The 16,315-nt window shown below is 38.7% G+C and overlaps 1 protein-coding gene, 1 long non-coding RNA gene, 1 other non-coding gene and 2 pseudogenes across 3 annotated transcripts; 4 read left to right on the forward strand and 1 right to left on the reverse strand.

Moving 5' to 3' along the window:
- Window positions 1-119: 119 nt before the first annotated feature.
- LOC147934390 (putative F-box protein At1g21990) lies at window positions 120-1,216 on the reverse strand (annotated as a pseudogene).
- Window positions 1,217-11,092, forward strand: LOC104728242 (uncharacterized; annotated as a pseudogene).
- A 682-nt stretch (window positions 11,093-11,774) lies between these two features.
- Window positions 11,775-11,969, forward strand: LOC147934391 (U2 spliceosomal RNA). The gene has a single exon (XR_015573242.1). It is a non-coding gene; the product is annotated as a U2 spliceosomal RNA (small nuclear RNA).
- A 1,343-nt stretch (window positions 11,970-13,312) lies between these two features.
- On the forward strand, window positions 13,313-13,637 carry LOC109127323 (defensin-like protein 276). Its single transcript, XM_019231922.1, has 2 exons — window positions 13,313-13,382; window positions 13,465-13,637. Exons 1-2 carry the CDS (start codon window positions 13,313-13,315, stop codon window positions 13,635-13,637), a joined length of 243 nt encoding a protein of 80 aa, XP_019087467.1.
- Window positions 13,638-14,335: 698 nt separating this feature from the next.
- LOC104724102 (uncharacterized) lies at window positions 14,336-14,819 on the forward strand. The gene is made up of 2 exons (XR_757521.2): window positions 14,336-14,476; window positions 14,564-14,819. It is a non-coding gene; the product is annotated as an uncharacterized LOC104724102 (long non-coding RNA).
- Window positions 14,820-16,315: the final 1,496 nt, after the last annotated feature.

A 16,315-nucleotide genomic window follows, 5' to 3' on the forward strand; every position in this document is an offset into this window, starting at 1 on the left:
AAAAAAAAAAAAAAGAGTTTCGGAAAATGTACATGTAGTTCTTAAAACACTTCATGATTTAGCTACAGAAAAGTAGAAAGAGAGAGTCAAACAAAAGAAAGAAACTGATGAGAAGGGAATTAAATAAATTGGATCTTACACTTGGAAGAAGTTGCAGAAAGGAGCTTTATTGGTTCACTGGTGGGTGGTAAGTACTTATCTTGCTCATCCACTTGATGAACCTTAACTTTGACCACTTCAAGACACTTCAAAATTCTCCATGAAATGTCTCATTTGTTTCACTTCTCTGTTAGTTTCTCCATATCCATATATCTTTAGCACCTTCACTCGACACAACAATAAACAGCTTTTATTCTTTGTCTTCTCCTCATGAACACAGACGCATGCATCCCCACATTCATCCGTGATCTCATGCACAAGACCCTATAAGGGTATCAAACATCATAGTTAGCAAGAAAGGAAAATATTTGCTTTAGTGTTACGTTTTGTTTCCAAACATACGTACCTTGATGACTAGAGTTTCTAGGTTTGGAGATTTCTTGAGCAGAAGCGGCAACACTTGCCAACCACGTTCCTTATGGCTCTCAAAAGATAACTTAACGAGGTTGTTGAATTCAGGCATATATTTACAGCAGAAATAAAGCACTTTATGATAACATAAACAAATTATCAAAATTAGTTAAGACATGGATTGAACATTTTGCACATTACAAGCTGTGACAACAAAACATGAGTAGTAGGAAACAGACCTCAAGAGAATCAGCAGACAAATGAAGGATCACAACATTCCTTATAGCTGCAATGAGCTTGGTTGCATCACCCTAGTAACCATCCGGCTTTGAAAAATTAGAGCCAAAGGGTACATCTTCCGGTGGGACATATTCCAGATACTTCCATAATCGAATCAAACTGAACGTCATAAATCTTGTCCGACATAACTAGAGAAGTCAAGGTACACAAGATTGGGCGTCTTATTAGTGACAAAGCATGAGTGGTTTTTTATATCATAAAAACGGTGATAAATAGATATCCTCTGTATGGATGAACCCCAAATCTTTTTTACCCAAGCCGGATACACGAGTGGTCTAAGAGGATCATCATCACATATGTTGACTTCCTCAAGCACAGGGCTAGCGAGGAGGCAGTCATACAAATCACACTAGAAACAGAGAGAGAGATTTTTGAGTGCAGGGAAAAGAACAGTACCGCCCGCCATTTGCCAACAACCTACAAGAGTTTCATCAAAAAGACAACAAGTTTAAGCACAAAATCTTGGAGGAAGCGAGTAAGGTCTTTCTTGATCCTTATAGAATCGAACATTGGAGCTTGGCTTTGCAAACTCTTGTTAAAATTTGGATTTAGCTTGTCAAGACAGGGATGAGAGTCGAGTTAATAGTTGTGTTAATGAATGTATAGGTGTTCCCTTTTGTGAGTTCAGTAAAGAAGCTAGTTGACAAGGAAAAGGAACATTTTTTGGTAAGAGGACTTGACGATTTTGAGCGGTTCTTCTCACGAGACATGAGTCTGTATGATTACACTAAGGATCAGTGCCGTTTTCTGTCGACTTTAATGATCAAGATCGAAGGAGTTGGGACTCATTTGACCAATGAGGTTGTGATGAGGATCAAAATGCTGGTTACATAATAGGAAATTCCAGCCATCAAACCACTTGATGATCTTAAGAGTCGTAGAGAAGAGTTTGACTGTGGCTGGAATGATCATTTGAAGAATCTATCTTCGCTGGAAGTCTTGAGAATCTTTACGTCAACTGAACTTGAAGATAGGTCGAGAGAGATTGCAATCAGACGGCTCAGTGTCTTACTATCTGATCACACTTCAGAGAAGGTGCCAATAGACATTGCAGAGATGAGACAAATCCAACCATTGCTTATCTCTTGCTTAAAGGAAGAAGGAATCTCTGACAGTATGTTCAAAGTCCTAGGTGAGGTGGTGAACCATGTTACGTATGAGATGATGGTCTACCATGATGATAAATGCTATGAGCTAAGCGACTATATTGTAGATGCAGTTGGCGCAGCAGAGTGTTGTTTCGAACACGGACCTGCTGGGTCACAAGACTCTGTATCTAAGAACAAACAAGTGGAGATTGGCAAGGAAGCACAACTGACGTGGTAAGTCCGGTTTGGATGGAATAAGAAGATAAAGCAGAATCGGGAGAGAAGATATCTGGAAAATATCGTTCGCGATGGTTAAGGAAAGTGAGATTGTGGCAAACAAGAAATTGCCTTACTTGAAGATTTGAAGATCTTTTAGGGTTTTAGGGTGATCAAATATAAAAGATCTAGGGTAATGTGTGGTAGGTTTTTACTTGAACACTTAGAAAAACCTTTTGCGTGAGATTGTAACTTCAAGGCTGATCAAAGAAAGCTAAGAAGGTGAGTGTTGGATAATTCTCTTAGATCTATACTGGTGAGAGTTTAGATAGAGAAGAGAAGTGTGCTTAGATTTATTCTTGTAACCGATTAAGAGTTTAATAAGAATAAATAGTAAAAGCGTTCGCTTGACGTTTTCCAAGCAGAAGATTGTGGTGTTATTCCTCTATACCTTTACAATTGGTATCAGAGCAGACACCTGATAAAAGTCTGCTTGTCTTTTCAACAGGTGAGATCTTGTGACAAGAGGTATGGAGAAACCACAAGCTTTTGTTGCGATACCGAAAAATCTGAAACTGGATCCAGAGCATTATGGGCATTGGAAAGTGTCGGTCAAACAGGCCATTCAAGGTATCGACATGGAGGCCTGGTTTGCTGTTGAAGATGGATGGACCAAACCAATGGTGAAAAATGACAAGGGTGAATCAATGCTTAAACCTCAAAACCAGTGGACTACAGATGAAAGGCTGAGGCTAAGCACAACTTCCAAGCCTTGTCGGTGATTTTCAACTCCCTGCCACTGGATCAGTTCAATAGTGTCCAAGGTTTTGTGTCTGCGAAAGAAGCTTGGGTTATCCTCCAAGTTACCTTTGAAGGAACTAGCAATGTAAAAAGGACACGCCTGGACAATCTGGCTTCAGATTTTAAGAATATGTCCATGGAAGAAGGTGAGACCATTGCGAGTTACAGCAGTCGGTTGAGTGCTATTGCACAGGAAGCTGTTATCATGGGAAAACGTTACAAGGACAAGAAGCTGGTGAAGAAATTTCTTAGGAGCATTCCAGACAAGTTTCAACCACATCGATCTGCCATTGATGTTTCCTTGAACTCAGTTGAGTTGAAGTTCAGTCAAGTTGTTGGGATGATGCAGTCGTTTGAGATGCAGCTGAAGAAAAAAGAACATCGCGCTGAATGATCATTTGCTCTGAAGGTTGTTGAAACATCGAAGAATGCTGAGACACAAGATACTGCAGATGAAGAAAAAGTTGGGTTACTTGTTAGGAAATTCTTCAAGAAGATGGAGCGTGGTCAGCACAGAGGATCACCATCTACAGTCAGAAGTGATTCGGAAAGGGACTTTAAGAGGGGTGATAGGCAAGAGCGCCAATGTCTGGAGTGTGAAGGATACAGACATCTCAAGGCAGAATGCCCTAACTACAAGCGCAGAGGGTTGATGCAGTGCTATGGATGCAAAGGATATGGACACACCAAGGCTGAATTTCCTACTAAAGAGAGTAGATCCAAATCGTTTGTCGTCTGGAGTGATAGTGACTCTGATGATAACGAGCAAGATGGTGAAGTTCTCAATAACTGTGTGGCTCTGCTGGGAGTCATTGAGGAAGATGAAGTGATGGAGCAGGAAGTGAAGGATCAACCAACTGTTGTGTCAGAATCTGAAGATGATGAGGCGGATCTACCCGCTGAGGAACAGGTTACTCTGTTAATTTCAAGTCTGGTTCAGAAAACTCAGGAGTATGATGTGCTGTTGGCTGAAAAGACAGATCTGCTGGCAAGGTTCAACTCACTGTCTTCAGATCTTGATGAGGAAAGAGCTAAGTCTCAGGGACTTGAAAAGCAACTGAAAGAACAGCTTAAAAACATCAGAATGCTGAGCAAAGGAACAAAAGATCTTGACACCATTCTGAGTAGTGGGAGGATGGCTAATACTAAGTGGGGACTTGGGTATCAAGGTAATGATGCTTCAACATCCACGAAGTTTGTCAAGGGTCTTGACACAGAAAAGAAAGAAGTTATACCCATCGAACCAAAGACACAAGCGGCAGTACCGATCAAAACCGATTCTCACCAAGCAAGAAATATGCGTTCTCAAATGAGGATTCAGGCTTCTTACCAAGCACCTTTTAGAGTTATGTCTATGACTCAGTCATTTAATCCATATGGGTTGGCTGCAAATCACTATTCAGCACATCAGGCATTTGGACCGGCTTATCAAGTTTCACGAAGTCGAAGAAACGGGTGTTGGTACTGTGGAAACCTAACTCATTTTAAAGCACAATGCTATGAGTACAACAATCGCGTGTCAAGGACCACTCAACAAGTGACTTATCCTAGAGATATGAGACCAATCAAAAAACCACTGTTTATCAAGAGGAGTGGTATGTACTGTAATGTAGCACATGCTGAGGGTAAGTTTGGTTCTGACCAAAAGAAATGGTACTTTGATAGTGGCTGTTCCAGACACATGACTGGAGCTCATACCAACCTGTCAGAATTTGAGAATGTGTCTACTGGTCGGGTTACTTTCGGTGATGGAGCAAAACAAGAAATCAAAGGAAAAGGTGTTACTGGTGGAAGTGCACAACCTAGTCTGAGAGATGTTTTTTTAGTTGATGGGTTAAAGGCAAATCTCATCAGTGTCAGTCAGTTGTGTGATGAAGGCCTGGATGTTACCTTCACTAAACAGGATTGCAAAGCTATTGATCAACAAGGATCTGTGAAGCTCGAAGGGAAGCGGTCAGGTAAGAACTGCTATATGTGGAAGTCAACAAATCATTGCTTTCATGCATCCACTGGGACCGACACTGAGTTGTGGCACCAGAAGCTGGGTCATCTGAACATACGCACCATGCATAAACTCGCGCATCAAGATATTGTTCGAGGGATACCTTAGCTCCAATCTGATCAACACTTTGTGTGTGGACCATGCAACAAAGGAAAACAAGTAAAAGTGTCACACAAGGCAGTTCCTGATGTGCGCACTGAGCGTATTTTGGAACTGGTACACATGGATCTTATGGGTCCAATTCGTGTCAATAGCCTGTTGGGTAAACGATTCATTTTTGTTCTGGTCGATGACTTCTCTCGCTACACATGGGTGCGTTTCCTTAGGGAAAAATCAGATACACTTGAATGCTTTCGCATCTTGGCTCTCCAAATTAAAGGCGAGAAGTGGGCTTTCAAGGCAATACACAGTGATCGCGGTGGTGAGTTTCAGAATGAGCAGTTTAATCAGTTCTGCACTGCTCAGGGGATTATGCATCAATTCTCAGCACCCAGGACACCGGAACAAAATGGCATAGTTGAACGGAAGAACAGAACCCTGCAGGAGATGACAAGAGCAATGCTTCATGGGAATCAAGTTCCTCAACAGTTCTGGGATGAGGCTGTCAATACTGCATGTTACATTATCAATCGAGTGTATGTTCGACCAGGAACCTCCAAGACACCCTATGAATTGTGGAGGGGTCGCACTCCATCAGTCAACTATTTCCACGTCTTTGGTTGTGTATGCTACACCTTAAATGACAAAGATCAACTGGGAAAATTTGATTCAAAGAGTGATGGTGGGTTATTTATGGGTTATTCTGGCAACAATACTGCTTTCCGTGTGTATAACAAGCGTCTGCGTTCTGTTCAGGAAACTGTCAATGTGGTGTTTGATGATATTTCTTTCCAGCGAGTCTTGCTCATACCAATCCCATACCCAGATGACTCGGTAACTGATGCTCCTGAATCTTCTTCTAGTGTTCTCGAGTCGCCAGCCTACACAACACCTCCCTGTGTTTCTTCTGAGGTGTACCCTCTTCCGGATGTCTCTCAAGTGCATCAGAATCACTCCTCTAATGATGTTATTGGCGAGATTCAGGGGGGAAGAGTTACCAGGGGAAAACAGATTGACTTTCTCCATCTGGCTGGAAAGAAACAGCGATCAATCATTCAGCAAGTGCCTCAGGACTCTGAAGTTGTACAGTTTGCATGTTTTGTTTCCTCCGTTGAGCCAAAGAATCACAAAGAAGAACTGGCCGATGAGTTTTGGATAGCTGTTATGCAAGATGAGCTTGAATAGTTTGGTCGCAGTGATGTATGTGAACTCACAAGCAGACCGGTGGATGTTGATGTGGTAGGAACCAAATGGATTTTCAAGAACAAGAGTGATGAGAATGGATGCATTGTGAGAAATAAAGCTCGCCTTGTTGCTCAGGGTTACTCACAAGTAGAAGGAGTCGACTTTGATGAAACCTTTGCACCAGTGGCAAGATTGGAATCCATTCGCTTCCTGTTTGGCATGGCATGTGCATTAAATTTCACATTGCATCAAATGGATGTCAAGAGTGCATTTCTGATGTTCATATATTTTACCTTGTTTTCCCTTAATATATTCATATCTTTTGCATCCTTTGCTATCCTTTTTGACCATTATTGCATAGTTTTAGGATTGTTCTTGCATTAGAGCGTAGTTGCATTGTATTTGCATATTTTCTTGCATAAACAGGTGATTTTGGAGCCTAAGGAGCATGGAAGCAATGCTGAGGAGAAGTGAAGCAATCATGAGGAGAAAGCAAAGGAGTTAAGGCTGGAGAACCACGGTCCGGATTCCCACTCGACTGCCCACTCGACCAGACACTCGACCGTGTGCTGAGAGAGACTTGACCGAGTGGAAGGAGCACAAGAAAACCCAACTCGACCGAGCATCGGGTCGAGTTGTTTGATTCTTGACATATTGCTTAATGCTTGCTTGTATAGATTTTTTACTTTGTGAGAACAAGTCTAGAAATATATGAGCTTGATTGTTTTTGCCATGAGAGTAGATTAACATGTTCTTAGAGATTAATGTCTAGAGATTAGCTCATGTTGATTGAGGTTTGTTGATCAAGTTAGATAACCACAATCTAAGTTCAGCCCATGAATCCATCCCTAAGACCTTCCTTGTCTATTGATTTCTTAGTCTTAATCTTTTTGTTTGATTTACTTTTGTCTTGCTCTGTTTTGTATGCATTGCTCTGTTTTACGTTTTTGTCCAGCTCGACCCTGCACTCGATCTACACTCGATCGAGTGCTTGCTCGAGTTCATTCCCAGAATTCTTGTTTATGATTTGTGTCTGTCCTGTCTTGTTTCTTATTTCATTCTAGTTGCATTTCTGTTGCATTCATTTAAGTTTCCTGTTCATTACTTTCCTTGCATTAGTTCAGTACCTGCATTACTATAGTTTGATCTCTGTTCTAGTTTCATTATTGCCATAATCATTCTGTTCCATTACATTTAGTATCTTGTCCATTCAGCTTTTACATTCTGCATTTTACATTCTGCAATAGGTTGTTAGTGACAAACACCCTCTATAATTGGCTTAACTTAGACAAGTATTGCACACCTTGATTGCTTGCATTCACTCATTTAGGATTGATACCTCTTATACTACAATTGCATAAGGGGAATTGAAACACCCTGCTTTCACCATTGTTCATCATCATCAACACATCATTCATTCACATTCCATTTCACACACACACAAGAAAGGAACTCGTTTCAATTTCTTAATGGGATTCTTCACGAGGAGGTCTATGTTGAGCAACCTAAAGGGTTTGAAGATCCACAGTATCCGCAGCAGGTATACAAACTGAAGAAAGCTCTGTATGGAATCAAATATGCACCTAGAGCCTGGTATGAGAGGTTGACAACGTTCCTTATGGAGCAAGGCTATGTTCGCGGAAATGTGTGTTCGTTCTTAGTCTTGATAAGGGCCTGATGTTTGTGCAGATCTATGTCGATGACATTGTCTTTGGATCAACTTGCCAGCAACTCGTTACTCAGTTTGTCCAAAATATGACTGATGAGTTTGAAATGAGTATGTGTGGTGAACTAACTTATTTCTTGGGCTTGCAGGTACAACAATCAGCTGATGGCATATTTGTGTCTCAAAGCACATATGCGAGGGGTTTGATAACAAGATTTGGTCTTACAACCAGTAAGGAGGCCAAGATCCCTATGGGGGTGAATGATAAGCTCTCAAAGGATGAAGCAGGAGAAGACGTAGACGAGAAGCTGTATCGAGGGATGATTGGTAGTCTTTTGTATTTGACAGCAAGCCGTCCTGACATCTGCTTAGCGGTTGGTGTATGTGCTAGATATCAAGCCAAACCTAAGAATTCACATCTCCTGGCTGTAAAGAAGATCATCAAGTATATCGAAGGCACAATCGAACTTGGTATCTACTATACCAAGGTCACAACCACCAGCTAACAGGCTACTGTGATGCCGATTGGGCTGGGTCTGTGGATGATCGCAGAAGCACAAGTGGTGGATGCTTCTTCATGGTAAACAATCTCATATCCTGGCACAACAAGAAGCAAAACAGTGTGTCTCTGTCAACAGCAGAAGCAGGGTACATAGCCTTGGGGAGTTGTTGCAAACAGCTAATGTGGATGAAGCAGATGGCTGTCGACTATGGTATTGTTTCTAACTCTATCTTAATTCATTGTGACAATCAAATGCAATAAACATCTCGAAAAACCCTGTTCAACATTCTCGAACTAAACAGATAGATATCAAACATCACTTCACTAGGGGATTGGTTGAGGCGAAAGTGATTGAGATTGATCATGTCCGTACTGAATTTCAACTGGCTGATTTGTTTACTAAACCTTTGGACTTTACCAGATTCACTAATCTGCGAAAGTCCATTGGGATCTGTGAGATCTAATTCTTTGTTGAGTTTGTGCTGTCTTGGCTGTTAGGGACATGCATCAAATCAGGCCATGAGAATCCTAGAATATATAAAAGGTTAGCAGTTATCTTGTACTTAAAGACTGGGTGTAAAATAGGTGCATGTCATGCCGGTCCATGTCCCTGTAAAACGTTGTCATGTCATTAGGAGGTCAAAGAGCTGAGGAGAGACAAAGTCCTGTGTGATTTTCAGAGGCTTAAGCTGACGTCGGTGATTGATTAAGCCAAGTGATATCACTGGATGTCATGATATTCGAAGTACAAAAAGGTGGCAGTCCCAAGCCCAAGCAATGTGAAACATCAAAGCAGTAGAACAAAAAAAATAATAATAATAATAATAAAAAAGGGGGGACGAATCTTGCTTCTTGATATCTCCAAAGAATTTCCAGCTGCCTATGCATGTTTGGTTGGCATTAAAAGGACTAAAGGCATGACAGTGTGAAAGTCTAGCCACCATTGTCGACTATTGATCTTCGACAATTCAAGAGGTTGTGGTAGTATTTGAGGTGTGTGCCGATACAAGTCATTGGCATGAGCTTATTGGGTGAGGTTTCCAGGTGTGTTCCATGTGTTTAAAACTAAAATATCATGGTTTGATCTCTTTCTGGGTCCCTCAACAATTCTCTGTGAGGTTTGAAGTTTCTGAATGATAGGATACATTAACTTGCATGATTGTAGCTTTTCCTACTTGGGAAGGTTCTTGTTGTACTAAGTGGTTGTTCGAGTGGTTACAACACCAAGTATTTCAATACTGCTTCCTCGACTTGATTTGCAAGGCTCTGAGGTTGTCAGTTAAGATTCTGCCGTATGCAACGGTTGAAGGTAAGTAAGTTGGTTGAATCATCTACTTGTTATCTCTCTATATTGGGTGTTTTTGACTCATGTTTGCCAAACAAGCTGGGGGAGATGTGACGGGGATTCCAGTGGATGACAGGTTCTGTTATGGGGGAGTCCTGTTGCTAACTGTGTGGAGGAGCAATTTCTCTTCCTTGTCTTGTGTTTTTGTGTGGTTTTTGCTTATGTCAGGTTTTTGAGGATCGGTTGCTTCTTTATCAAACTGAGTCAAAAAGGGGGAGATTGTAGATGCATTTGGCGCAGCAGAATGTTGTTTCGAACAAGGACCTGCTGGGTCACAGGACTTTGTATCTGAGAACAGACAAGTGGAGATTGGCAAGGAAGCACAGCTGACATGGCAAGCCCGGTTTGGATGGAATAAGAAGATAAAGCAGGAGCGGGAGAGAAGATATGTGCAGAATATCGTTCGCGATGGTTAAGGAAAGTGAGATTGTGGCAAACCAGAAATTGCCTTACTTGAAGATTTGAAGATCTTTTTAGGGTTTTAGGGTGATCGAATATAAAAGATCTAGGGTAATGTGTGGTAGGTTTTTTCTTGAACACTTGAAAAAACCTTTTGCGTGAGATTGTAACTTCAAGGCCGATCAAAGAAAGCTAAGAAGGTGAGTGTTGGATAATTCTCTTAGATTTATACTGGTGAGAGTTTAGATAGAGAAGAGAAGTGTGCTTAGATTTATTCTTGTAACCGGTTAAGAGTTTAATAAGAATAAATAGTAAAAGCGTTCGCTTGACATTTTTCAAGCAGTAGATTGTGGTGTTATTCCTCTATACCTTTACATATATTGCATCACAAAGTAAACCAGAATTTGAGAGAGTGGTTTATGTCTTCCAGTGCGTAAGAATGCCGCTTAGTGATGACAATTTTGTGAATCCTGTGTTGGAGAATCTTCTCCCAATGATAAGAACAAGGCTAGACCCACCAAGAGAGTTTTTTGTAGATCACATTTGCTGGGTCTTGGCGTTTATGAGTGCCTTCTTGATAGAGAACCTAGATTATACTGAAATCGTTGTGGAGATTGCACATAAAATGATAAATTCAGTGAGAAAGCTTGTGGAAAGAGGAATGGAAGTTGGAATTCTAAAGAGAACTTTCACAGATGTTGAAACTATTGTGAAGAAACAGCTGGAATGGTACAGGGAGTTGGAATACAATTTCCTTAAGGGTCTACTTTGGAGACTCTATGCAATCAAAGGCATGAAATGGGAAAGTAAGATTGTGTTGTGGAAAATCAATGTAATCGTCGAGAAAGGAGTAGACAATATGCATAAAGAGCTGCCAGAGGAGGATGAGTTTGATTGGCTGAACCTTACTGATGATGTGACGATGACGAGTAAGAAAAAGAGGAGAAAGAACTGCCAGAGATTGAGTTTGATTGGTTGAATCTTACAGATGAGGAGGTTGAATAGAAAACTACTTTATTTTTGGGGTGTATAGTCTTAAGTTGTGCTGTCCTAGTTTTTTGGTGTTTAGTTTGCATTGGAGAAGAAAATTGTAATAAAAGAGATAGATAGAGTGTGGGAAAATGTAACTAGTTCTTGTCTTCTTGAAACATTTCTCTCGTCAATAAACACTTGAGGGTTCACATAATGCCAAGTTCTACACTCTGCATCTGTTTAAAGTTAAGTACAATGGCTGCTCCTTCCACTGAAATTTCTCCCTCCAATGTATATTATGTAATAGGTAACAAGCTCAGCTTTGGCCTCTGTCTTTACTCCCGCAAAAGTAAACACAACATCTGAAACACTATCTATGGATCCTCATTGTATTACTGAAATCTCATCGTTAATGCTTCCACCTGTTTACTGTCTTGGAACCTACGGAGAATGAGGAATCCATGGATGGATCAGAAGAAGATTTCCCCATGCAAATACAAAAGACCGGCCGCATCACAAAGAATTTTTAGAGAGCCCCCAAGTTACAAAGGAGGTACAAATTACAGAGGAAGAGAGGGTTTGTTTTGTTTTTAGTTTTTAACTCATTCCAAAGTCCCACATCGCTTACAATGTAAAAGTGGAAGACAAGACAAGTAATATAAATAACGAGCCACAGTACAAAACAAATCATACATTTCTCGGCCTTTCTGCTAAGATCAAGTGTAGTATCTGTTCTTATCAGTTTAATATCTGATATATAGGTCATCGGCCCATACGCTATTAACTCTATTTTTTGGGGAGAAAGCCTGTTGTGATAGCTTGCTATCTGGGCTTTTGCGAGTTGCCCATGCGTTGCACTACTGCACGGGCTTAGCTCATCCCACCAATAACTCAGTCAATAACTTAATGTAGTGTATTTTCCTCTGTCTAAGATAGTGAAAGTTACTTAACTTGATGGCCGGTTTAGTTCCGTTCATATTCAGTTTCATAATTAGAAAACTCGTTGTACACATTGAACCCAATTACGAGAGAACAAGATTCTAAGACTAGGACCAGTGGCAGACCCACATTAATGTTTGTGGTGGCAGTTGCCACTAGTAAAAAACAAATATTTAAAAAATTTACACTATGCATAAATCATTTATTGGCAAAATGGTTTGAGAACAAGCTTAAAATCTGCCAAGGTCAAGGGTTCAACAGCACCTAATGACAATCTACCCCCATTAAATTTTTTTGTTGGGTCCGTTCCTAACTAGGACGGTGACATTTGACGGAGACGTAATATCAGGATCACTATCTATGGATCCTTCTTGTATTACTGAAATCTCATTGTCAATACTTCCATGGATGAATCAAATGAAAATTTCCTCCATGTTGGTGCGGGATTTAGCACCCCCAATATACCGATCTAAACCAGAAAGATAACCGATTACTTAACCGGGAATCCGGTCCAGTCCTAATTGATAGTTTATTTAAGGCCCGTTCGAACAAGGAGGCCCAGTCCTGAAGATGGAGAGCCGACTTCCCAATTCGCCCTGTAGCCGATTTGAAGAAGAAGGAGCAACTTTCCATATCTTGGTTTAAATTATAAGGAAAGTTGATATATTCTGTAATCTAGCAAAAAGTATAAATAAGGGGAGACTTCTCCACTGTAATGATCCAGCAATTAATACAAAAAAATCATTCTCTCTTTGTTCTTGCAAAACCCTAATTTGAGCCCTAAGAGATCTACACCCCTTTTTCGATTTCTAGCTTTAATCGAGTTTCTTGAGACGTAACTTCTGTGAATTTGTTTCCCCCCCCCCCCCCCCAAACAAATTCATTGTAGAAACCTAGTTTCTACACTCCATCATGCAAATATAATGACCGGCGGCATCACCGAAAATTTTAATCTCTCTCATAGATAAATTATACTATTTAGCCTTCTTTTAGTCATAGTCGATAATTTACTTGCCTCATTTTAGTAATTTTATTATTATTATGATTTCCTCAAAAATGGCATGAACAAAAAAAGAAAAAAATTTTTAAAATTTGTAAGTAGTTGTATATGACTTCAAAAAATTATTTTATTTTACTTTTTATTTTCTGCAATCTGAAATGGTAAGTATATATATTTAAAGAAATTTCGCATAGAAAAATATATATATAGGAGAATAACCATTTGCTCAAAAACCAAAAAGAAAAAAAAAACTAAACCGTTCACAAGAGAAAGACTAGAGAAACAATAATGTCAGCACAAAAATATAATTTTGCTTTTCTACTATTAATTATTTGTCTTCTTTTTACTCAATCAGCAGGTAATATGTTATTTTTTTAAAAATTATTCACATAAAATAAAATAAGTTAATTTGTATATTACTTTTTTTTTGTCTTTTTCAGCAAGCGGTTGTGTTTTCAAAGGCAATTGTAGAACTGATGACATTTGCAAATATGTATGCAGAGGCCATGGATTAGATCCAATATTTCAATTGTGTGTTCCTTATTCTTCAAAAGGAGGCAAATGTTGTTGTTTACATTATGATGGGGCACCATCATCAAGTGAAGATATATAGTTTCTTTTTCAACAAAGATACAAGCATGTACTTGTATTACTAGTTATCATGCGAATTAAAAATAATATAAATTAATATTTGGATCAATTTTGAATATTTCTTTTGAAGTATGCTAAATTCACCAACTCACCATTCACCAAAAAAAAATTATAGTGTATATTTCTACTAAAAAATCGTTAATTAATTACCAATGTGGTATATATTCAGTTTATAATCAGTTTCATAATTAGAAAACTCGTTGTACACATTGAACCCAATTACCAGAGAACAAGATTCTAAGACTACAATTACGACAGAGATGAAATGTCAAAATCACTATCTATGGATCCTCCTTGTATTACTGGAAATCTCATTGTCAATGCTTCCACGGATGAATCAGATGAAGAGTTCCTCCATCATGCAAATATAATGACCGGCTGCATCACCGAGAATTTTATTTCCCTTATAGATAGATTATTCTATTTAGTCGTTCTTTTTAGTCAACAGTCAATATTTTACTTGCCTCATTTTAGTAATTTTTATTTGACTTCCTCAAAAATGGCATGAACAAATAAAGAAAAAGACTTTTAAAATTTGTAATTAGTTGTATATGACTTCAAAGAATATTTTCTTTTAGTTTTTTTCTGCAACCTGAAATAGTAAGTATATATATATTTAAAGAAATTTTGAATAGAAAATATGTATATAAGAGGATAACCATTTGCTCAAAAACCAAAAAGAAATAAAAAAAAACTAAACCCTTCACAAGAGAAAGATTAGAGAAACAACAATGTCAGCACAAACATATAATTTTGCTTTCCTACTATTGATTATTTGTCTTCTTTTTACTCAATCAACAGGTAATATGTTATTTTTTTTTAATTATTCATATAAAATAAAGAATGCAAGAAAATAAGTTAATTTGTATGTTACTTTTTTTTTTTCAGCAAGCGGTTGTGTTTTTAAAGGTCATTGTACAACTGATGACATTTGCAAATACGTATGCAGAGGCCATGGAGTAGATTCAAAGTTTCAATTATGTGTTCCTTATTCTTCAAATGGAGGCAAATGTTGTTGTTTACATTATGATGGGGCACCATCATCAAGTGAAGATATATAGTTTCGTTTTCTACAAAGATACAACCATAAAATTGTATTATCAATTATCATGCGAATTAAAAATAATAAAATTATCTTTTTGAAGTATGCTATTTTCACCAACTCAAAATTCACAACTGAAGAGGCATATAGTACAACCAGTGAAGCACACAAAGGCTGAAACAGAAGAAAACCAAGGTTCAGAGACCACTCGACCAGACACTCGACCGTGTGATGAGATGGACTCGACCAGTAGAGAAGCAGAGGAAGAAGGCACTCGTCCAAGCCCTCGATCGAGCACATGGTCGAGCACTCCCAGCCGCCTAAGTGTTTTTGTCTGTTAGCTAATTTAGGGCTTCCTTCCCATCCTATATATACGCCTTGTATTCTATGGCCGCCCAAAAAAGTCAGAATAGTCAGAGAATAATATATAGTGCCACCTCAAACCTAGTTTTTACCCCTTTTGGGTTTTATTTATTTTTCTGCATTATCTTCTACTTTGTTCTTGTTTTTTTCCAGAATTTTCTTAGTTTCTAATCCTCATAACTTTTTGTGTATTGAAAATCTGGGTTTGATACTTTGTATTAAATTAAAGATCTCTTTCTTATCTTTCAAGTCATGTTAGTTTCATTAATTTAAGGGTTTGAGTTCATCATCATCATGTTTTGTTCATCTAAGTAGTGAGCTAGGGTTCTAGAGATGGATTAGGCTGGTTTAGGGTTATGGTTATTGAGACTGAACAAGCTTGTTTGTGCATAGATCTCTTCTAGATTAGGTGTCCTCTAAGCTGTTCTTAGACTGAGAGGTTAAGAACAGATCTTAAGCTTCCTTGCATCATACCAGTGTTTAGGTTGTTAGATAAAGCTAATACTGGAGATTACTGTTCCTAGCCTAAGTGATTAGTTGTCTAGGGTGGTTTTTGACAAATAATGAACCTGAATCTTAATGCATGTTTATCTATGTCTTAGCTAGTGAGAACTAGGTTTAGGAGTATTTAAACCTGATTGTTATTGCCATGATAGTGGATTAGCAAGTTTATGAAATCTTTTTCTAGAGATATCTCATGTTGATTGAGGTTTGTTGATCAGTTTAGATAGCCATAGCTTGAGACCAGCCCATGAATCCATCTTTAGGAGCCTACTTTGTTTATTGATTGTCTGTTATTGCATCTTCTCTAGTTTCATTGCTTTCTGATCTGTTTGAAGTTGTCAAAATTGCTTCTGTTCTTCGTATTAAGTCACTTGACCTAGCCACTCGACCACACACACGGTCGAGTTCTTGCTCGAGCACCATCTGGGTTGCTAAGTTTACTTTGTGTTTCATTCTTGTTTCACTCAGTTTACATTCTGCTTATGTTTTGAATCTTAGTAGTTTTGTTTCATTGCATTTCTTTAGTTATTGCCACTGTTTAGTTTAGTTTTAACATTGTTTATCTTTGTTTAGCTTGCATTTAGTTTATGTTCTAAGTAGTTCACATTCTGCATTTTATAATTGTCATTAGGTTGTTAGTTCAAAAACATATCTGGCTTAACTTGAATCATTGTTCATATCTTAAGTCCTTGCATAATCACCCTTTATGGATTGACATCTCTTATACTGCA

The sequence above is a fragment of the Camelina sativa genome, chromosome 11, assembly GCF_030686135.1.
Source record: "Camelina sativa cultivar CO46 ecotype springtype chromosome 11, ASM3068613v1".
NCBI classification, from domain to species: domain Eukaryota; kingdom Viridiplantae; phylum Streptophyta; class Magnoliopsida; order Brassicales; family Brassicaceae; genus Camelina; species Camelina sativa.

Coding starts and splice junctions, on each gene's coding strand:
- LOC109127323 (XM_019231922.1), top strand. CDS start 13,313: ATGTCAGCACAAAAATATAATTTTGCTTTTCTACTATTAATTATTTGT. Junction 13,383..13,464: donor TCTTTTTACTCAATCAGCAG/GTAATATGTTAT, acceptor TGTCTTTTTCAG/CAAGCGGTTGTGTTTTCAAA.